We start from the raw sequence: 22,740 nt of genomic DNA, 5'->3' as shown, positions 1-22,740 counted from the left end.
CAGCATGAGGGCCCTGGGCTGCAGGATCTCCTTCTCCGGCTTCTCTGTCGCCCTCTTTCCCTGCTCCTTATCTTTCTCCTTCTCCTCTTCCCTTTCCCTCCTTCCTCTTCCGATTCCGGCCATCCTCCTCTGTCTTTCCCAAACTTGATTCTCTTTCCCACCCCCGTCAGAAAATGAATTTGAGGCAGAACCTATTGATTTTCTACAGAAACAAAGCATCTGGAAATCGTGTTTTTCTGTCTGTGGAGGGTGAGGGGCCAGTGACGGTGTGTTTCCTAGACCGATCTCAGTGTTTGAAGGGCTGGCCCCGTGGGCCTAGGAAGGGCAGGCTGGGCACTGTCTCAGTGTCCCATTCTGGGTGTCTCGTTTAATTGAGAGAACATAAAAAAAGAAAAAATAAGAAAGGACAAAGAATAAGAACAAGCACCCTTGTGGCCACCACCTAGAAGTGACCGTTTCGCTTCAGGTGTTTAAAATCTAAACAGATGGGAGCGTGAGCACAGACAAAGGTGAGCTTCCCATCCGGAGCGCTTTGCTCCTTGCCCCGGGGGAGATGCTACGCCCCGGGGGAGATGCTACCCCCCAGGGGAGATGCTACCATCCGTTTCATGTGTATCTTCATAATTGGTTTTCTTATTTTTGCTGCATATGTATGAATCCATGAATAATATATAGTCGTGCCAGGTGTGTTTTTTAGAAGCATACTTAAGTGCTGACATGCTGTAATATCATTCTATAACTTGCTTTTCTCACTAAACATTGTACGTTCAAGATTTCTCCTTGTTGATACTGATCTCTGGTTCATTTCTCTTCAGCGCCGAAAAGGGTTTCACTGCACGACTGGACCACAGTTTACATAGCTATTACCCTGTCGATGGACACTCGGTTGTGTCTGGTTTCTCTGTATCACAAGAACGATGCCATAAATGTCTTTGTACCTCCCGACGCAGACACATGTCCAAGCAGCTTACGGGCTGTGGGCCAAGTTCAAGTAGGCCAGAGCCATCCCTGCACCTTGCCTTGCAATTCTCCCGAGTTTCGCCACCCAGACCAGCTGCCCTCTCCCTCCCTGAGCTCTCCAGGCAAGGGCTGGTTTGGGGGAGCCAGCAGGGAGTGCAAAGGGAAAGTGGCAAGCGGTGTGGCCAAGGCGTGGCTGTGTATGCGTCCCCGCCCGACTGCCCTCCACTTGTTTAAGCTAGTACACATTTATCGTAATACTGCTTAAGAAAAATCTCTCTCACCCACATTCCTGCCTTACTCTACAGTTGTTTTTCCTGTTTTGAGTCCCTTTTGGTCTCTGTCCACATGCATACATACTTACCCAGAGCTGTAATTGTACACACAGCGCTGGATATTCTCTACTTCCTACCTAACAATATATTACAAACCGTTTCCACCTTGCTCCAGTCCCCACGCTGGGATCACGCATGTTGCCCTGCCATGCACCCTCCCCTGCTCTTCCTGCTGAGGGGCTGCTTTTCCTCCATTTCTCTTCCAGCTCCCAGCATTCTTTGCGTGACAACTGCCAGCCCCCTCAGATCCTGTGGCCATCTAGAAGCAGAGAAAGAAAGCCCTCGGGGTGACAGCCCTGCCCAGCTGCTGTCCGGGGGCCCAGAGTGCTGTATGACAGCGCTTCCCGGCCGCAGGCCCCACCACTGCCACCTCCTTCGAAACCTCCTTCTCCCCGGCAGCAGAAAAGCGCCCCCACTACTTGTAGGACAGGCTTAGGACACATGGCTTTGAGACTGTTTTAAAGACTCACAGATAGGCTCCTCCCAGGAGGAAACCGTTGGGAGCAGGCTTTTCGGCCTTGCCCTTTCTTCAGCAGGTTTCAAGGGAGACTGTGAAGGGGACTCTTAGGCACTGCTTGTGGTCCAGCCCAGCTCCCCAGGGCAGGGGGCTTGAGGCAGAAGCTCCCTTGAGGAGCAGGGGCATGTTATGTTCTTCCCCCGAGCATTAAGCTTGGGATGGTGCGAATGAAAGAACGCCAACCCCACGCGTGGTAGACATCACACAGTTCCCGGAACGCTCGCCGCGGCGTTGACATTGTCTCTGCATTCTGTTTCCTTAGCTAACTTCCTCCAGCCAGCATGGAGGTTGCTGTTTCTCTCACTAGACCAAAGGACCAGTCTTCTATACCTCTGCCTTCCCATGAGCCAAATAACCCAGGGATGACCAAAACTAATAATAATGAACCTCTTTAAAAGAAGAGCTAGTATTGATGGAGTACTCACTGAACACCAGATACTCTGCTTTCAGCATTTTGTACTTGTACAAACACCCAGTAAGAGAAGGAGACTGTCTCCACCCCCCCTGTGACAGCTGTGGAAATGAGGCTCCAAGAAGTTAAGTTGGGGAGGCCTGGGTCTTCCTTAGAATTCTCCCTGTACTTTGCGTCAGCCATCCCGGCCATCCCAGCTGGGAGCCGACAAGCTCAGGCAGAGATGAGATGCTCCCTTTGCATTCCCTTCAGAGAAGCCCCTCGCCGGCATGGAAGTTATTTTGTACAAAGGCATCGATTAGAAATTTTCCATTCCCTTTCAGTTTCCCATTAGAGGCTTTGCCCTATTTTCTCCTTAGAAGGCTCTGCTTTGGGGAACCTGCTTCAAGGGAGGGGAGCGGGGAATGCTTGCTGCGGGGAGGAGAGGGAAGAGGGGTGGCAGCCCCAGCCTCCCTCCGCGTGGCCTCGAGGAGGAAGAGGAGGAAGTGCAGAAAGCTGTGAATGCGGGTGGCCTTCCCTCGCCTACTTGCCCCACTTGCTAGAGCCCCCATCCGCACTGGCCGGGTTGAAAAACAACAGGCAGACCAGGGCTCCTGTCTCCACATGGCCACTTGCGGCCCGATGACCTTAGGTGGGTGACTTGGCCATCCGAGGCCATCTGTTATGGGGAGTAAGGAAGTAGCGTGGCCGTGGCAGCACCGGGCAGATGTGCGGAGACACAGCGCTCCTGTTCTTCCTGCGGCTCATCCCTGGACAAAAGCACACACACTTAGGGCTCTAGGGCCAAGCCAAGCCAAGCCAAGACTGGGTGCTGGCAAGGGGGCCTGGCCCAGGGCATGTGCCTGAGAGGGGCTTCTCCGAGCTGTTGCCTGACTGGGCTTATTGTACCCACTTGCTTTCTGTTCCTGCACCACAGGCACACACACCTTGTTCTCTTGGGCTCTTCGACGTGGGCTTTGGCACTCAGAGCACAGATACGGGTGGGGACTTTGCTTTTGTGCAGCTGCGGGGAAGGGCTGGGGAGAGCCAAGGCCCAGGGGTGCTGTTCCTTGGTGGAATCAGCTGAGGCCCCCTCAGCAGCCAGCTGGGTGCTCCATGTCCCTGTCCTGCTGGTCCCCACCAGCAAGGACTTCAGAGAGGCTGCAGCCATGGTAGGCGAGAAGCCCCCTTAGAAAGGAGTCCCTTGGAGAAACTGAGGCACCAAACCAGAAACCAAGTGGGTTTCTTTGCCTGCAGGTTTTACTTTTCTTCCCTTCTCTGTCCTCGGCCTGCTCATCCTCCACAGACCAACTCAGCATCCCACGTCTGGGCTACAAACAGGCCAACTGCTCTGTCTAATCGTAGCCGTGGGCAGGCCCCACTTTAACCCCGCGCTTGGACTTGCCCAGTGTCGGAAGAACAGCAGCTCTGATGAAAGGACTTCGCCAAAGCAAATTTGAGATGGGGCATGGCGACAGGAGGCACTGGCCCACAGCCGGCTGGCCTGTCGCGGCGCCCAGCTGCATCCTCGGGGATGGGGAGCGCAGACTCTGGAGGCTGGCATGCAGCTCTAAGGATGAGGCTGGAAACGCCCCAAGTCTCTTGTGCTCTGTGTGACACACAACTCAGGAGGCCTGGCCGGCCCTGAGAATGTCCTAAAAGCCCCCAGGAGCCCCGGCTGCACGCGTCTGTACATGATGCAGTGGGAATGACAGTTCTCCGGAGCCCGTTTCTCTCTGGACCTGTTCTCCGACATGCCAAGCCACTTCCTTCTAATAGGTGTGAACATAATGGACTTGTTTAAGTCCTTCTGAAGACAGGCCCACCACTGCATGCCTGCTGCGCCAGCAGCCGCGCCAGGTTACAAAACACTAGAGCCATTTTCCTGGTGCCTCGACACCTGTCCCCTCCCCCGCCCCCCCACAGAGAAGTGAAATGTCAGTGGAGCAAATTATCACTGAATACTTTGGAATCTATAAATATTAAATTGCTGTGGCTTTCACTGGCCCATATAAAATTAAAGCTCTGGTCAGCTCCAGAGGAGAGGTGGCTGGTTGGGGGCGGGGCAGAGGGGGTTGGGGGGAGGGGAGCTGCTGCCAGCAGAGAGACAAGTGTCTCCAAAAGGGCAGAGCTGTGGCTAAGGGTTGTGGTTGGTAGGGGGGACCCTGGCTGGGGGAGAGACAGCGGGCAGTGGGGTACAAAGAGCAAGGAGGTAGAAATCCCAAATGCCACTGTAACCCAGGATGGGGTTTTCTCTGGTTTTTCACTTGGAGCTTTATGGTTGGGGATGTGTGTGGGTTGCCCAGAGTTCTGTGTCGCATTTCTTACTCCAGCCCCGGACTCTAAAGTCAGCGTGCTCCGTCCAGGGACTGTCCCCCTCAGAGCGGGTACTAGAACCTCCCCAGGCAGCAGGGCTGGAGATGGGGGTGGGGTCGCGGGCTCACCGGCAGCCAGCTGTCCCCTTGTGTGCAGCCCCTGCCCCAGGCTCCTCCCCTCCTCTGGCCCCTTTGCTCCCATTGGCGGGGTGGCCTGCCTGTGTGCGGACGTCCACTGCCCGGGTTGATTTGTGCTGGCTTGGGAGGGTGTTTTCACACCACATCGGTTAGGTTTTAGGTCCCCTGCAGGTGGCAGGGGTGTCTTCTGCTTCTTTGAGATCTCTTGAGGATTTACTAAGTGCGTCTATGTGCCAAGACCCTGTGCTAAGTTCTTTAAATGCACCACCTCGTTGATCTTTACAAAGTGGGAGAAGGAGGGAACTGTCGTGCATTCACCACACTGCAGGACGCTGAGGCCTGGAGAGGGGAAGTGAGTTGCCGGCTTCCCTGTAGAAGTGGCAAGGGAGTCCTGTGGCTGTTCAGTGGCTGAGCCTGGAATCCGGCCCAGCACCTCCCGACTCTCAAGCGAGCTCTCTCTCCCTTGCAGGCATCCCCACCCTCATCGTGCTGGACCCCCAGGGGGAGGTGATCACGCGGCAGGGGCGTGTGGAGGTGCTGAACGATGAGGACTGCAGGGAGTTCCCATGGCACCCCAAGCCCGTGCTGGAGCTCTCCGACTCCAACGCCGTGCAGCTCAACGAGGGCCCCTGCCTCGTCCTGTTTGTAGGTAGGAAGCCCAGCAGGAGCCCCAGGGTGGGCTGGACGCCACGGACCTCACGTATGTGGGGGGGGGGATGTCCGTCCCTGCAGCTTCTTTCTGTCACCAACAATGCCAAGCCTGGGCCTTTGTCTCTCCCAGCAGCCTTCCTTTTGACCCCAATGATTTATTCATGGCTCTGCCCCTGCGGGAGGGGTTCTGGGAGCTGCCGCTGTGCTTGCCTTCCTGGACTGCCAGCTGGGAAGAATAGGTCAGGTGGGAGTCCGGCCCCCACGACCAGACCCATTGTTGGAAGGAGGCGGGCAGCGAGCACAGCAGCTGCAGGAGCCAGGCCCCCTTGAGCAAAGGCCCCCTGCTCCCAGCCTCAGGGCAGCATCTCTGTGGCCGGGTGCCCCTCTCAGTCGGCCCGCTCTCTGCTCAGTGGGTGACTGCTCTGCGGGGCAGGAAGACACCAGAACGTCCACTCCAGGCTCCCTGCAGCCCTGTGGGATGACCCCTGTTCCTTTTGCAAACGGAGCGACTACTGGCCGAGGGCCACCTCACCTTCTGTGTTACTCAGCTCCAGCTCAAAATAGTTTGGGGTTCTAGGACCATGGCTGAGATGCCACCATACCCACTTAGACTGATGGGGTTGGTGAGGGAGGTGCTCTGGAAGTCTGGTGTGGGGGCCTCCACAAGGGGCGCCAATATGCAGACTCATGGGAATTCTTACACAAACTGACTTGCACGCCGGTCCCTGTGCTCAGAGAACAGAGGTCTCCTGGGGAAAGATGGCCTTGGGGAGTCCTTGTCCTCAGGGCTTTGCTGCTGGCCGCTGGCTCACACACCCACATCCCGGGGCCTCTGGGAAACAGTCCTGAACTGGGGGACAATTGCATCTCACTGGCCCTCTGTAGATGTTGGTAAAGAGGTCCCAGAGAGGCAAAGCGAGTTCCCAGCATTGCAGAGCGGGTTAGATGTGGATCAGGAATACATCCTGCTGCGTCTGCACGCTGCGGGCCCCTGGGGCAGTGGGGCATTGCTGGGTGAAACTCCTGCTGCCTGCCTCCCCTTCCCCGCTTTGATGCCTGGGCAGTTGCTCTTGTTCTGGGTTACAGGGTCCTGCAGGAGTGATGCCCAGGGCCCCGGGGTGTGACTGCCCCCATGCTGCTCTTTCACTGGAGGCAAGAAATGACTAAAGGGGGCTCTGGGGCACCCGGTCAGGCAGTCCATCCCCTCCCAGGCGAGTCCGGCCAGCTGTGAAGTTGGCTTTCCAGGGGTCCTGGTGTCACCCCACTGCCACAAAGCTGCTGATGGGACTGCAGTCCTGACCCCCCGCCAGCACCCCTTCTGCCATTTTCAGTAGGAAATCAGATGCGAGGTCATTCTGTGGCTCTGTGATTGAGAGAAAAACTACAAGGGCCTCAGGTCCTGGCTTCGAGGAAGCTCAGCTTCCAAGGCCAGTTTGTGCAGAATTCGGTGGAAAGAATCGTGGCACCTGGGGTATTAATGACACTTGGGGAGGAGCCCAGTACGGTGGTGCGCACGCGCCGCGGACACAACCCTCCCGTACCCCGGAGGCGAGGCCTGTGTCCCAGGGGAAATCTGGTTTCCATTCAGGGGCTGCCCAGATGGGCGTTTCAGGCCCAGGACCCAGCTCCCTCAGGGGGCGCCACTCCATCTGCTCCACAAACCAGTGCCTCTTGTGTCTCTCTCTCCCCATTACAGATTCTGAGGATGATGGGGAGTCTGAGGCAGCCAAGCAGCTGATCCAGCCAATAGCCGAGAAGATCATTGCCAAGTACAAAGCCAAAGAGGAGGAGGCGCCACTTCTGTTCTTTGTGGCGGGGGAGGTGAGTGCCACTGGGACCTGGCCCACTGGCTGCTCAGTGGGCCAACTTTTGGGACAGGAGTGATGCGGCTCTAGAGGATGTTTGAAGGAGCCCCGGAATCTGGGGTGGAGAACCCACAGACACGTGTGGCATGCAAAGGTGTGTCATCCCGCACGGAAAACCATTTCGTGTCGCTGCTGTACATTCCTGCCTTGTTTGCCACTCAGAGCCGCAGGGTGCCCTCCCGGGAACGGGCTGCCTCTTGCACCTGTACCCGCCCCCCCAGGCTGCTAGGAAGAGTGGCAGCCACAGAGATGGTCATCAGCACTCCCTCCCTCCTGGCTGGGTGCAGACCAGGCCCTGGATGCTTTACAAAACGTCTGCTTGGCTAGTCCCTCGGCCCTGGCCTGCAAAGTGGGCTCTTCCCATGGCAGGCATCCACAGCTCAGACCTGCATGTCCCCAGCCGGCCCCGGAGAGAGTGCTGAGGTTGGACACTGCTGCTGTCCCAATCTCTTTTCACCCCAGGCCTGTCCCTTGAAGGCCTCCAGCTGGGATGGACATGTGCAGAGGAATTCCCACAGGGTGAGAAGGCCGGGCGCTCAGCTGGGGCCGCCTCCCACAGGTGCAGGAGCCTCTGTCCTGCTGACGCGGGGATCCCTGCAAGATGGCTGTCGCCACTCTGGCTCAGTCCCCACCCCCAGGAAGCCCGTCCACGCATGCTCCGCCACCCCCCCACCCCCGGGCGCCGGCCAGAAGCTGGTTATTGACAGACACACTTTTGGAAGCCCCCTGCCCTGTTTCCACCCATCAGCATCCCCAGTTGGTCAGAGCCCTGCACTCACTTCATGCTGTGCTATTTGGTTCCCCCGAGAGGCAGTGCGGCCAGTGAACGACCACCCATTCATCACCTCTTCAATAGCCACCCCTGCTAAGCCCTGCCGGGCCCCTTGGGCCCCTCGCAGGCAGCTGAGGTCACCCTGCTCTGCTGTGGGATGGAGGGAACAAAGCAGGTTCACAGGGCCCTGCCTTGGGGCTATACAAGCCCGCTCCACACAAAGCACAAATGGAAGCCGCTCTGAATATATTAAACTCTAACCCCTTTCAAATGGCTGTGAGAGAAAAGATGGGTGTGGAACAGAAGGGGCCCAGCCAGGGGCAGGGGTGGGGCTGGGGAGTTCCAGTAAGTGCATTAGGAACGTGGCTGAAAAGGCACATTTGCAGGTCTTCTATGCACCAGGCAGCAAGCAGAGCTAGCCCGGCACCCTCCCATTTGCTCCTCACCTCTCGGACTGGGAATGGCGTCATTCTGTTTCACATATGAGGAGAGCGAGGCTTGGAGAGAGCCAGACAGCTCCCAGGTCTGGTCCCAGCTCTGGTTGGTCGGCCGGGCTGTGAGTCCTTGCTGGCTCACCTGCTGGCTAGCACCTGCCCCATGCGAGCCGTTCTTGAATCCATTTCACAGGGGACAAGGCCTGGGCTCACAGAAGTGACTTATCAAGGCCACACGTTAAGTAGGGGTGCAGAAGACTGAACGTGAGGTCAGTGGGACTCCACAAGTAGTGTTCTCACTCCTCTGTCCACGTGGTCTGGCAGGTGGCCAGGCCCCAGGGGCAGGATGCCTACACCAGGACAGAGGAGGGTCTGACAGAGTCATCCACTATCCAGCTCCTCGCCTGGCTGTCCTGTCCTTCCTGTGTACTTCACCTGGGCTCCTGACCTCGGCAGCTCCCTTGGTCCAATTCTCTGGCCTCATGCTCAGAAGCCAGGTGGCATGGAAGGGGATGGGCACGGGGTGCTGGGTCATCGAGCACTGGCGGGGCACCTCTGAGCCAGGACTCTGGCCCTCTCCCACTCCTCGCAGGGCTAAGGGTGTTTGTCGTGAGCCCTCCTGCTCAGACACGCAGAAGTCATCCCATCTGAAGCCTTAGTAGACATTAAAATTCATCTCCCTGTGGTTTGCTCCGAGGGAGAGGGGAGGGGCCCAGCACTATGCTCAGCTTGGCTCAGGCCTCCTAATGGGAATTCGATGTACAGTCGTCGTCGTCCAGGTGCCTCCCCTCTGCTTTATCATGAAGATCGTTTATTAACCCACACGGAGGGCGTGGGTGGGGTCAACAGCGCCAGAGATGCTGAATCACCCATCATTGCTGGAAGTGCATGCCATTTCTAATCATCTGCCTAAAGATCTGCCCTTTGAGAAAGGAATGTGTTTTTTTTTGTCTGAGAAACCAGTGAGTGGTAGATTTCGTGCCTCCTGCTCGCCAGCATTTAAGGCCAGGAATGCCCCAAGCCCTTCCTGTGCAGAGGCACTCGGGTCTTCATCCAGTTCAGAAGGCTGCGTGTGTTTTATAGTGACCTAGCCTCGGGGTGGGTGTATGGAGTCCGTTTCCTGCTCTCTACCAAATGGGGGGCGGTAGCCTGAGAGGTAATCTCAGATCGATGCTCCCTTACAAACTCTTGCACTAGTCTTTGGATTTCTGGGTTTGCTTTTATCCTTAATAAGGGAAATTCACCTGGACAGTCCGTGGGAATGTATGATCAGTACAGGCCCCTGTGGAAGCTTCAGGAGCCCTGTCTTCTGAACTGACTGTGCAGCTCCTGCCCCCCTGAACCTCGGGGGTGCGGGTGGGGACAGTGAGCCGTTTCTGTTCACATCATTCCAGAGCTGGAAGTCCAGACTGGCCTCAGACATCCACAGTGGGTCTGCAGATAATTGAGAGGTAATGGCAAAAGGAAGTCATTAAAGGACAACACATTGTTAGCCAGCAGAGGACACGTTGAAGTTGCTTTTGTGCTAATGAAGAAAGAGGACTTGTCTGGTGGTCTGGGGAGAGGCAGAGAGAATTCTCCAAGGCAGGGTCGAGTCCACTGCTCCCTGTTCTGAGAGCCCCTCTTTCCCGGAGGGCCACCCACTCTTCGGGGCACTGGAGTGGCGGCTTTCCATGCCGTCGGAGGGCGGGGGGGATCTCTCTACCCTCTTTCTGGAAGACTTACTCGTGTTCTCTCCCTCTGGTGACTTCCAGGATGACATGACTGACTCCCTGCGCGATTACACCAATCTGCCGGAGGCTGCCCCTTTGCTCACCATTCTGGACATGTCGGCCCGGGCCAAGTACGTGATGGACGTGGAGGAGATCACCCCCGCCATTGTGGAGGCCTTTGTGAATGACTTCCTAGCAGAAAAGCTCAAACCAGAGCCCATCTAGGGGGCTCCAGCCTCAGGAGACGTTATTTAAAACTTGGGTCTTCTCCTCTTCCTCCTCCCCTTCCTTCCCTCCACCCTTGGACTTTTCCAGCGTGTCCCAAATCACACAACCCAAGTGTCCAACCTCTCTGTGGTGCCTTGTTTTCTGCATTAACTCCTCAGCCAGCACCCTAAGGTGCACAGCCTCTCCGCAGCACAAGAACCCGCCGTGTCTGGAGACCCTGCTCGGGACCAGCGCGCACCCCATCACGGGCTCTCACTGAAGTACGTACCCGCTGGTCCTGCGCCTAGGGAGCATGAAGGGACAGCGCCCCGGCGCTCTGGCCCCGCTCCCGGCGTCCGCACGGCACGCAGGGCCCAGGCCAGCGCAGTGACGCAATGACGCATGGCTGTACGTGCGGGTGGAGCAGGGAAAGGGCCACGGGCTCGCGAAGCCTCCGCGCGGAGCTGCTGACGGGAATGGCCTTTGTCCTAAGTGAGTCCGGCTCTCTCGGTGTGAGGGAAAAACACCGGCTTGGCAGCCCGTTCGCGGGCCAGGGGATCGCAAGATTGCGAAGGAAGCTCGTGCTCCTTCTTGGGGAGAAAAGGACTAGCTCTGGTAAAGATTCGTGTAGTAACTGCTTCCTCCGAGCTCCTACCACGTGATAAGAAAGAGCTTCTCGTGTTTTCCTTACGTCTTTCTTCCTGGATCTTACCTTCTCCAAGTTTCTGCCTTCTCGTACGAACAGCCTCTACTGTCTTGGAATTTTATTCATAAATTCTTCCCCCTTGGACAACTTCCCGAGAGGCACCCAGCCCTGTGTCCTTAGAGGAGAGCGCAGACCTCTGACTCGGCCCACCTCTGGGCCTGGGGCCACTGCGGCTCTGCCCAGGTGCCTGTGTCCGCCTTTGGTTACCCGTCATCCCTCTTTTCTTTTCAAAGCAGAACTAAAAAGAGACAAGAAATTACCAGAAGCCTAGCTTTTCCCTAAGAACCTGCACAAGGAGCTGTGTCATAGGGTGGCAGTGGGAGCAGAGGACGTGTCCACTAAAAGTAGGCCTTGGATCCACTCGGCTAGGCTCCAGTAGCTTGGCTCTCACAGAAGAAAAGTAACAGTTGTGTCCTTGGCACTTGGGGTGGAGGGCTTTGCCTAGGGGTTCACAGGGTTTGGGCCTCTCTCGACCAGGCGTTAGGGTCTTTCATACGGTCACGGGCCTTACCCTTGGCTCCACTTGTCAGCCAAGACCATTGATTTGGAAAACCCGGCCCCCCACCAGCTGTTGACACCACTGCTGCTTGCTGAATTGGATTGTTGACGAGTAGTTCAGAGGCACAAAGTTAGTTGGTAATTAGACAGTTACTTGATGGCGCAAGCCTGAAATGCAACCACCTAGTAAGAAATAAAGCAGGCAACTCTGGACATCATCAACAACTTGGCCTTTCCTGTGCTTAATAACAGAGATCTTCTTGCTTGTAGTGCTGGGCTCTGGGGAGGGGGTTGGGGGGGAGCATACAAGATCCTCTTGACTTTCTTTGGATACCTTAGTAGCTGTGTTCCAGAATTATCGAGAACTGGTCGCCTGAAGTCGAGGAGTTCCTTTGGCTTAGAGCACTGGAGGCAGATCCCTGCCGGAGCTCTGGCTGCCATCTCTCCTGGTTCCACTTGTGCTGGCGGAGGGTGGATTCTCTGGTCACAGGCCTCCTTGTGGACCCTGGCGCTCATTCCCTCCCCACAGGGGAACAAGTGCTCTGAAGCCCAAGGAGGCCAGTTGCAGAAACGAGGAATCCCACGCAGGTCTCCCTGTGAAGAACAGGCAATAGCTGGAGACCCTCAGCCCTAGCTCTAGCCTGGGCTAGGGGCTTCTCTGGAAACCCTGCCTGTGTCTCCTCTGGGTGTGCGGTGGATGCGGGGACAAGGTGAGCTCCACCTCACTTGGAAGATGGGTTTCTTTGGATTTCTGCCTGTGTCCCATATCATGATAGCCTTGGAGAAAAAGTGGTCTCTCTCAGCAACTACTTCTCTTCTGGTGCAAAAGGAACAGAGTCCAGTGAGGGGTGCCTGTAAGTCCCTGCGGCAGAAAAATTAGGTCATCTGTGATTGTTCTCTGGCCTTACGGCGCTGACTGAACTACTTGCCACTAAGGGCAACGGGCTCCCTACCACCAGAATTCCCCTCTGAGAGTGAGTGTGTAGCTTAGGATCAGTGGGAAGGTTTACTACAAAAAACCTTTAGGTTTATATGGCGGCTTTGAGGGGAAACGCTGGGGGAGGACCACTTCACCAGTGCCAGCAAAACCCTCTCTCAGTGGTGCCAGAGATCCTAAAGGTTCTTGATGCAGACGGAGTGGGTGGCTTCCTAATTCCCACTAAGCAGCTCCAGAATACCTTAATTCTTGTCACTAATTGGAAGCAGGTTAAAACCCTGGCTGTGATCTCTTCAAGGGCTTCCGTCAGCAACGAGGGAAACCCGCGCCCCAGCAGGTTGAGGCAGGAAGGTGGGCTGTAAAAATGCCACCCTGGGGTTCCAGATCTTGTGCTCGCCACAATGACCTCCAGATCCGATTCTACCCATTTTCACAACGAGATGAGATTTTTTTACCTGTCCCCAACAATAAAGATCTGGTTAAGAATAAAGGGTATGTGTCTGGAATTGGTATGTACAGTGGGCAGCGCTGAATGCCAAGGCGCAACCAAAGCTTCCTTTCCAGGAGTGAGGTGGCTGCCTGCCTCCCCCCACCCACCCATCATCTCGAAGTGTGTCCCCAAATTCAGTGGCTCTCACTTCTCCAAGCACAGGGAGCCAGTACTATTTTGGCATCAGCCAAGCTTCAAGTGGTAGTTTTCAGCCAGACTTTGTTTTTGCCTCTTGCCTAATTAAAGACACAAAAAAGCTGTTCTCTCCTCCTGCCGCCTTGTTCCAGGGTAGCCTTGTTCCAGGGTAGCAAATGGAGTTCTGTAGTGATCTAGAGACAGAACCATGGTCCAAGATCAGATCAGCGGGACCCAATCAGGTATCAGCTTAGGGAGAACACCGTGTGTGTGTCTCTCTCTCAGCTTAGGGAGAATACCGTGTGTGTGTGTCTTAGCTTAGGGAGAATACCATGTGTGTGTGAGTGTGTGTGTGTGTGAGTGCGTGTGCACATGTACACTTGGATTGTAGCTCTGGGAGAGATCTGAGCGGGCACCTGGCCCAGCCCCCTCCAGGCACACAGGTGCAGGCACATCCTAATCGTAAGTCATTTCCCCGGGCCGGGCTGGGGAGGCCCATGCTTGCCCCAAAGGACTGGAACGTGGCCTCATGTGGACCGTGGGGGAGCTTCCGCACTGGCCCTCTGTGGCTCCTTTGGGTGGTGCTATGTGAACAGAGGACTGACCCGGAGGCCCAGAGCTCGGGGTCTTTCAAGTTCCCTGGAGCAGCTGTGTAGAAGTAAGCACTTCACCTGCATCCCTCTTTGCTGACCCCACGACTTATATCCAGGCCGGCCGCCCAAGGGAAAATTCTTTGTTGACAAATGGCTGTTGCCTATTAGCGTCATTTTTGATTATTCAGTGTTAGTAAATGGTGCACGGGAAATATTTTCCGGGAATCAGGAGGCGCTTTGTAGGCAGATTTTATATTGTGTCTACTTATGGCTGGGATTTCTCCTTCTAGTGGGGGAAATACATTAGGATGTCCTAGGCATGCCTCAAACATGAAAGCATGAAAAAAATCTGCTTTGTTTAAGGCATGTGTCCCAGCCCCTTGGGGGTTTGGAATCCTTCCCAAGCCAGGAAGTGTGTTATTGGCAGTTGGGTAGGGCTTGTTCTGAAGGACTGTTGGATTTCTATTAAGTAATGTACCACCAACTCATGGAAGCCTGTCCCCAAGCCTTTCGGCCAGTGTGCAGCCCAAAGGAGGCACGCAGCCCCAAGTCTGGATTCCTGGGTGCTCGTGCCTCACACAAGCTGGTCAGCCACAGGGGCTAGAACTAGGATACGGTAGGAGGCATGATCTTGGGACCCAGGGCTCAAAACGAAATCTCCTTTGGACATCACAGGATGTGGAAGGAAGTCCCCAACCAATCAGGAGCCACTCTGCCGGTCTGCAGTCAGCATGCACCCCCCCACCCCCAACACACACATCGCAGAGGTGAGGGAAGCTGGGAGGCCAGAGCCTGCTGCGGCCCTGTCCACCCTGCCCTGCAACCCTTGTTCCTTTCTTGCGTTCTGAAGTAGCAACAGCTCTGAGGAGGGCCCTCCAAATAGGCGGCTTCGGCTGAAGACGGTAGCTTCCCTACAATACAAACGTAGGAAGAGAATCGATGCCATCTGTAACGCATTCAGACTCGGTCACGCTTGGTCTCTGAGTGTTGGCCTTGGCCGCGGCTTCCCGAGTCCAGCCAGCGTGGCCCGGCTTGTGGGCTCTGTCTCAGCCGCACCGATGTAACGTGGCAACCTAGTTCAGACTTTCAGTCGCCCACAGCAGAGCCCATGAAGAGCTCGTCCGTTCATTTGGCTTCTAGCTTTGTGCGTTCACTGATGAAGACAGAACGTAAGTTCTTGGAGTTTAAAGATGTATACATGTTTCCTAAAATTGTTTAAGTGAGCCAGCCAGATCTGCTCCCGGTGAGGGGTGGGCTGAGGGGCTGGGCCTCGGGGGTGGGGGGGGCACCCTGGCCCTGCAGCCCAGCTGGTGGCTTTCAGCACTAGTCACAGGACCCCAGGTGAGGTGCTGCTGCTGGGGTCTTTGTGGGGCAAGATGACAAAAGTGGAGCTAAAAGCAGCTCAGCTTGGAAGGGGCCATCAGGTGTTCCTATCAACCACGGGGCGAGGGGTAGAAGGTCCCAGGTGAAACATGGAGACCCGTCCCTGGAGGTCTGGCTCACCCTCTGGGCCTTAACGACAGGATTCTCCTGGCGAGCTGGCCGCTGGGGCTGGGGGCCGGGAAAAGGACTCTGCAGCTCTCCCTGCTCCAAAGCTCCAAACCGGGGTAAGGATCCCCAGGCGGAGTTGCAGGCGTCCGGGGACAGCAGCATTTGCCCAGCGCTTTCCCAGACGTTCCACTCACGGGAAGGTGGGCCACTTTTCCTTGCTGCAAGCCACTTCCCCTCTGTCCAATTCCTCCTTAGTTTTTTGGTCCGACGTCTATCTAGGCTTCAGATTCCGAGAGAATGAGAAGCTGGATGGGTCTCCACCCTCAGCCCCTCCGAAACCGGGGGGCCTGCAGAACGCCCTCTGTGGAGAGAGACTGGACTCCTTTCCGACTTGAGTGAGTCCAGGAAAACCCAACCCCTCCCTTCGGGGCTGGGAGTGGTTTTGAAGCACGGCTGCCACCTCGTGGCAGAAATCACCCCCAGCACTCGCGCCACACGAAGGCGAGGCGCCCCTGGGCCAACCATCCCCCAGCTTCCCTGAGCCCATTGCTGGTCATGTACTGCTCCTTTTTTTATTCTGATTTCCTGGGGAAGTGGTGAAAAAGGAAATGTTGGCCTTAAAATGGAAAAGAATTCAAGAGACAATTTTCCATTATCACTCAACAAACAAGAACTTCGCCACCACTTGCTTCCCCTGTAGTCATTTTAAAGAAAGGAAAGCTTGCCCTCCTCTCTGCTAAATTATCATCACAAATATACAGAAAGAACTTCTGAGACACGGTATATAAGTCACTGACTAGAAAGTGAATGGGATGTAAATTTCTTTTCTTTCACCCAGTGTGGTAAAATAGGCTCAGAATTACGTGCCCAGGTATACATCTTTTACACTGTTTTAACAGGAACAAGGCACAGGGTTTGTTGCTCTTTCATTGATCTTTATTTTGTAACGAGGATCAGCAGGAACAATAATCCAGGACAAAGCTGCAGGAGACTGGTTTCATGCTGGAAAGGCATGAACCTCCTGTTAGTGACCTCTGCTTTCTTAGTACTTTTCCAAGGTGCTGAGAACAAATGCCAACAGACTTCAGTGGTACAGGTCCCTGAGCTGCCTCCCGGACTCAGCCCGCTGGAGGGACAGGGATCACGGCTCTGCGAAGCTAGAGGGCCAAGCCACAGCCTTTGTGGGCTCTTCTACCTTCTGAAAGCTGACAGGGCATGGAGGGCGTCGAGAACAACGTGTGGGCCACTTGCATCAGGCATTTGTGTGAGGCCCCGGGCAGGCCCGGACTACAGCGGGGCACCAGTGCGGCAATTCCAGGCTGTCCGCCTGGGAGAGCACAGCCAACCCAAGAGACTGTTCCTGCCAAAACCTCTCCCCTCCAACCTATCAAAGCAATCCCACTCTGCCACCACTTGGGGCACGAGTCGTGCTTGATCTTTGCGTTCTCTCAAGAGGAAGTTTTGTTAGGGAGCAGGGGGAGATCTCAGGAAGAATTCTCACCCTTGTTATTTTGGAGGATAAGCAGATTCATGGAAATTCTTATTTTTCCAATAACCATGTTAATAGCGTCTTGCCCACCTCTTGCCTCCTGGATATGGCCTGGGAAGCCACAGTTACCAACTCTGCCTATCTCCTAACAATGCAGGAGGGGCTGGGACCCCCTCAAACCAAGCACTGACTTCCATGTTCCGTCTCAGTGGTAACTCCTGTCCCTGCTCGAGTGTTCTGCCCTCACACGTAGTTGTCTTTTCCCTTCAAAAAGCAGGATGCTGGCAGCCATAGCCGAGTTTAGGCTGTCTACACCAGGCATGACGGGGATCAGCAGCCTCTTGCCCCCGGTGCTCTCGGCCAACTGCAGGGACTCCAGGCTCACGCCGTGGGTCTCCCCACCTATCACCACAGCTGCTGGTGCCTCTGTCCAGTCCAAGTCATAACTCTGGACCTCAAGTTCAGGGAGCCAGGCCTTACTGGCTCCAGGTTCTAGATCATCGTCTTCTTCCTCATAGTTGTGCAACTTCGAGAGTCGTCGCTCACATACCCAACCATGGTCACTGGCTTTACTAGACATTTGGGCCTGGGCATAAAGGCCGCAGTTATCAGCCACGTAGACCCGCGTGTCGGTGGGCAGGTAGTTGGGCAAGGTTTCCCAGTCCAGATTATTGACGATGGGCACCTGGAAATGTGCACCCATTGCTGCCCGTAGCACTTTGGGCTCCCAGGCATCCACACAGCCTAGAAAATAGAGACAGGATCCAATTAGGATTATAAACCTTCCCAGACAAGGGGGCTGTGGAGTAAATCAGATTAATTCTGGATCAGGAAAGAAAGCAAAAAATGTCCTACTGTAGCCTTCTCGAGAGCTGGGACCTCTGCCTCCCCAATTACAGCAGCATCCAGCCAGCCAAGGGACCACAGGATGAATTCCTGCTAGTGCTGAAACAGACTTTTTTCATCCCTTCAACATGACCATCCACCTGGGCCAGACACTTCAGGAGATGCAAAGAGCATTAAAGTCCCTAGTCTCAAGGGGCTCGTGGCAGAGTAGGCGATGGTGCTGGGACAATATCCGAACACATGACTACAATATCAGTAACTGACGTGAAAGCAGCATGAACAGGGTGACAGAAAACCCTTGTACAAAGCGGAGCTCCCAGGAGAAACACCCACAGAACATGACCCTGAGCTGGATCTGGAAGGACAGGAGGAAGCTGTCAAAGGCCAGGGGAGTTACAGAGTGGGGAAGAACACCACAGCCCAAACCCTGTAAGGACAGTGATCTGGCCGATAATGGACGGGGCGGTGGGAGATGAGACAGGAGGCAGGCAAGGACCAATTTAAAGGAGGGTGGGTAGCCAAGCTGAGGAAGTTTGGAATTTTATCCGTTAGACAACATAATGGGGTCGAAGGATTTTAAGCCAAGTGGTGACAGAATCTGGTTTATGCTTTCGAAAGGCCCATTCAGCTTCAATGTTGAATCTGCACTGGAGCAGGGAAGCTGCTAGAGAGGGGGACATAGATGGGGTGATTTCAGTAATCCAGGGAGAGCCAAGGCAACAGCCCTCTCTCTCTCACACACACGCACACATGCACGCCCCCCCACAGCACAGTAAGAAGGCTAAAAGAACTCTTCTTGGAACTGCTCAGCCCAGCCACTTGCACGCGCTCTTTCCCAGGACCTCGGGTGGGGGAGGCAGCAGGGCCAGGCCACCACCTACCTGCCACCCTCCCCTAACTCGTTAGCACAACTCTCTGCATTCTAAGTTACTGCAAAAATTAACCTAACTTCAGGACAGAGTAAGGAGGCAAACCAGATTTGAAATGGAAAACGGAACACTGCCCACACACTGTGCCAACGGTGGGCTTTCCCAATCACCGCAGGGACCCAGAGCTGGGGGCGAGGGAGGGACAGAGGAGGGGCCGAGACTCCAGTCTGACCCCTCTCCCTGGTGGGGAGTAAGGGACAAAAGGAGATTTCCCCCCTCATCCTCATGCCCTCCATCCTGGGCACGACAACAAGTGTTCCCTACTCCTTCCCCACCTCCTCTACACCCACCACCACCATCAACGTGGAAACCGCACGGCCTGCAATATATAGGTACACTTCCAAAACCACACCGGCTCAGAGTGCTCAACGATGGGGTGGCTAAGTGGGGTCCTAATGATGGACCCCCAGCACCTAGCTCTCATGCTGACGTCTATCTACTCCATCTAGTCCAACAAGGTGGGACGGGGGCGAGGGGTTGAAAGGAGCAACCAAGGCAAGTGTCAGCAGTGGGTGTCATTACTAGTTTACACTGAATGATCCTCTCCCTCCCACCCTCCCCACAAGTTGTAAGAGGCAGTTTTTTAGGTATGTCCCAGATGTTAGGCAAGTCTTTTTAGAACCAAGCCTACTCATCCCATTACTTCTTCTTTTTTTTAAGATTTTATTTATTTGAGAGAGAGCGAAAGAGCATGATGGGGCAGAGGGAGAGGAAGACGCGGGCTCCCTGATGAGCAGGGAGCCTGACACAGGGCTGGATCCCAGGACCCTGGGATCATGGCCTGAGCCAAAGGCAGATGCTAACTGACTGAGCCACCCAGGCGCTCCCTACTCATCCTATTTCTGATGGCAGGAGAGAAATGTCATGAGGCTAGCTTGTGTGGGGTGTTTGACCCATCCCGAGGCTCAGACAAATGCATCCCAATTTCATAATCACACTCCGATGGCATCATTCCTTTTATAGGATTCAGAATGTCAAGAGTTAGAAAGGTGTCATATGCCCAACATTTTGGGAACTCAAGATCGTTACACAAAGGACATGAAGTGTTAAAACTGGCATCTGTTTCTTCCCGACTGATTTTAAGTTCTCTAATAACCTAGCGGGTGTCAAAATAATTTTAAAAGATAATCCACATTTCCTGAAGTACTTATGTGTGCCAAGCAGAGCCCTGAGTACTTCACATGCGCCATCACAATCGTCAAAACAGCCTTACCTGGTAGGTTCTGTTATGCCCACATTACAGATGAGGAAACCGACACTCAGAATATTGCTCACGGACATACAGCTAATAAGGGGCAGATCCAAGACTCAAATCCATGTGTGTCCACCCTCAGAGCCAGCTCACTTACAAACGGCCACCTGATCCACCCAGGAAGCAGTGCTCTGACCTTTGGTGAGTAATACTTTGCTGCAGCCGGCCCCAGCAGCAGATCTCAGAATCGTCCCCAGGTTCCCGGGGTCACGGAGATTGTCACAAATCAACAATAAGGGCAGCAAATGGCGAAGTTGAGTCTCTGGGTATGTCATCTTAACATGGTCAGGTTTGGCAAAAATCCCTGAGGAAACAAAACAGGCGGTTCACTTGTCTGATGTAACCACAGGGAATAATTTGGCTTTTCATTTATTTACCCATCTTTCTATATTCTTAGTTACATAAGTAATAGAGGAATGCATTCTGATTGAAAAAATTCATACATAAAGTTCTACCAGTGATACCCAGCCCCCATAACTGATTTCGATCTGAGGGTGTATCCCCTCAGAACCTGTTCCATCCGTCTGCCTACGTATATATACATCTACCCATATAGAGGTACTATCTTCTTTTCCGTAAAAGAGTCACACCCTTATGTGTTATTCTGTAACCTTATTCAATTCTCTAACACGAGATGTCTTAGAGAACTTCCCACGTCAATCCATTCGGAGCTACCTTATTTTAACTGCTTCACGTTATTTTGTAACATGAACATACCAGGTTTATTTAGCTCTTCCCCAACTGACTGACGTTTAGCTTATTTTCCATTTTTCCCTATTATAAACCCTGCAATGAACATCCCTGTATCTCTATGCACATGTCCAAACATTCCCTGTGAAAAACACCTGCAAGTGAAATCGATATATGCTGTGTGTGCACCCCTAATGTTAATAGGTACTTCTAAACTGCCCTCGCCACAGGCTAGGCCAATTTATTCACACCAAGAACACATAAATACCTATACCTAATCCATCAATGAAGGCACTAGAATGGTATTAGGCATCTGCGTGCTGTAAAAAGGTCCTGCACTGAGGGGCCACAGATAGCTGTAAGACCATTCAGCGGGGCAGGGGCCTTTCCTTTAACTTCTACCTGATCAGCTGTAGTGATGAAAGCTCTCTACTACAGGCCCTCCTTACATTACTGGATTTTGAAGATATGCCGCAAGTCTGACAGGAGGCCTTACCTCTTTCTCCCTTTACCCCACCCCTCCAATATTGAATAAAACATAAAGATATGCTAAATAATATGTATTTTTCAGAGGCATGAAATGATGAAAGCAGTCACAACAACGAGGAGGGCTACAGAAGTCCTGGGTGGGCTGGCTACTGTTAGCACACATGCCCAAAGTGGTGAAAATGAGTGATACTTGCACTGCAGCATGAAGTAGGGAATTAAGAGGTGTAGCTAACGAGAGCACAAATACTTAAGAGTAAGGGAAGGACTCTAGCAGTCCCAAATCCCCACCCTAGGGGAAGAGTTCTAAGCACAGGGTCACAGATCCCTGACTTGCTAGGTTACAGAACAAGAGATGGTCCCCAGAATATCCTCTCCCAACTAATCACTGAACTTTACCACAAGGAAACACATGCACAATTGGTATGAGAGATCCTGGCTCAAACATTTGAATCTTGAAGATAACTCCCCCTGCCCTAACTGTCCCTTACTACCCAAGAGAAACTTCTACACTTACTGCCATTCAATTCTCAGATCTAAGATCTAATTCCAGTGTCAAAAAGATATAAAGAATTTAGTCTTTACGTATTTAGAAAAGAATACCTAAGTGCTAACAGACATCACAGTCTATTAGAATCTTGTTAGATTCAACCAAATAAAGACACGGTTTCCTGTTCAATGGGCAAATTACTGCTCAGACATGCTTCCAGAATAAGGGGGGCGACGCCAGAGGGTATCACCACACTGGCAGAAGTCTTGTGCAAATGGAGGGCTAAATATTTTAGTAAACATTTTCTTAAACTTTAGTTGGACATTAAGGGTTGAAGAAGTGACCTAAAAAATATAATGTTCAAAGAACAGTGGTTATTCCTAGAGACTATGAAGAGCCATAATACAATTTCAAATGAAAATACTGTAAGATGCACAGACATGAGAACTGTATTTTTCTGGGTGTCTTAAGAAAACATTTTGAATTTGGTTCAAATAAAATTCGTTGCCCTAAGACAATCATGAATAAGTAATCCTAGATCTCTATTTCTAGTGACACATAGTATAGCCACTGACCCATTATTCCTTGTGGTGTTACTAGGTCGGACCAATCCTTGATATCCTCAAATTTCACCTTAATGAGGCTGACACCTTTCAGCTTATCAATGGGTAGCTCCTTTATGTATTCCAGACGGCTAAAGAAGAAAACTTTGGGCACAGCACCAGCCTTGAGAGCATCTGCAATCAGCCTGCGACCTTCCAGCAGGATCTTTCCTTGCTTTTCCCGAAATGGCCTGGACTTAACTATTGTCATTACACTGCTGTGGGTGGAAACAAAAAGACGGGTAATTACTAACATCCTTGTTACGGAGACACACCTAGTTCTAACAGATATAAAGAGCTTCACAGACATAAACAAACGAATTCCAAAGAAAACATTTATTCTGCCCTCCATGCATAATAAAAACCAGAGGGTTGTACCGGGAGAAGTCCTCCAACAGGAGGAAAGAGGTTAAGCTCCCGCTGACAGGTGGGAAGAGAAACAGGAATACAAGACAAGTCTCAGGAACACATCACCTCAGCCTTCTGTCCCCGGGGAAAGCCTTATCATAGCGAAGCCCCGACTCTTCCCAGGTGCAGGGCGTCTGGGATGGTGACACCTGAAGCGGCTGCTTTGGTCGCGGCTCGTAGGGACTGGCCTCAGCCGCAGCCCTCTGGGGCTGCTTTCCAGGACCGGGCTTCCGTTCCACCACCTGTCTCGATGGAAACACCACCCTCACGGGGTTCCGCCGCAGCGCCCGGACCCAGCGCCGCCCGTCGAGGTACCAAGTTTGGACCACCCGCAGGAGCGGCCGCGTGGCCCACCCCCAGCCCTTCCCCCGCGCCGCCATCTTCCCCCGCGCCGTGGGTTGCGT

The 22,740-nt window shown here is 53.7% G+C and overlaps 2 protein-coding genes across 2 annotated transcripts in view; one reads left to right on the top strand and one right to left on the bottom strand.

The window, feature by feature from the left end:
* The window catches only part of NXN (nucleoredoxin), a 154,914-nt gene extending 141,916 nt beyond the window's left edge, over positions 1 to 12,998 (top strand). Inside the window, exons 6-8 of the mRNA XM_021704064.1 lie at positions 5,123 to 5,302; positions 7,001 to 7,125; positions 10,130 to 12,998. Of these exons, the coding sequence (XP_021559739.1) occupies positions 5,123 to 5,302; positions 7,001 to 7,125; positions 10,130 to 10,312 (488 nt within the window). The 3' untranslated portion in view covers positions 10,313 to 12,998. The remainder of the gene's footprint in view (positions 1 to 5,122; positions 5,303 to 7,000; positions 7,126 to 10,129) is intronic.
* Positions 12,999 to 16,066: 3,068 nt separating this feature from the next.
* MRM3 (mitochondrial rRNA methyltransferase 3) lies at positions 16,067 to 22,735 on the bottom strand. Its single transcript, XM_021704228.2, has 4 exons — positions 22,403 to 22,735; positions 21,902 to 22,146; positions 19,797 to 19,964; positions 16,067 to 17,377 (listed from the first exon to the last, which is right to left on the bottom strand). Exons 1-4 carry the CDS (start codon positions 22,714 to 22,716, stop codon positions 16,839 to 16,841), a joined length of 1,266 nt encoding a protein of 421 aa, XP_021559903.1. The 5' UTR covers positions 22,717 to 22,735; the 3' UTR covers positions 16,067 to 16,838.
* Between the last annotated feature and the right edge of the window lie 5 nt (positions 22,736 to 22,740).

Source organism: Neomonachus schauinslandi, chromosome 15 (assembly GCF_002201575.2).
Source record: "Neomonachus schauinslandi chromosome 15, ASM220157v2, whole genome shotgun sequence".
In the NCBI taxonomy this organism is placed as follows: Eukaryota; Metazoa; Chordata; class Mammalia; order Carnivora; family Phocidae; genus Neomonachus; species Neomonachus schauinslandi.
Note: the sequence above shows the minus strand (reverse complement) of the source record. Positions and strands in the feature narration are given on the sequence as shown.

Bases quoted from the DNA above. Each gene is read 5' to 3' on its own strand.
- MRM3 (XM_021704228.2), bottom strand. From the start codon at position 22,716: ATGGCGGCGCGGGGGAAGGGCTGGGGGTGGGCCACGCGGCCGCTCCTG. The intron at 22,147-22,402 runs GTGATGTGTTCC...TTCCACCCACAG, and splicing joins CCCGGGGACAGAAGGCTGAG to CAGTGTAATGACAATAGTTA. The intron at 19,965-21,901 runs GTCAGTGGCTAT...TTGTTTCCTCAG, and splicing joins AACACCACAAGGAATAATGG to GGATTTTTGCCAAACCTGAC.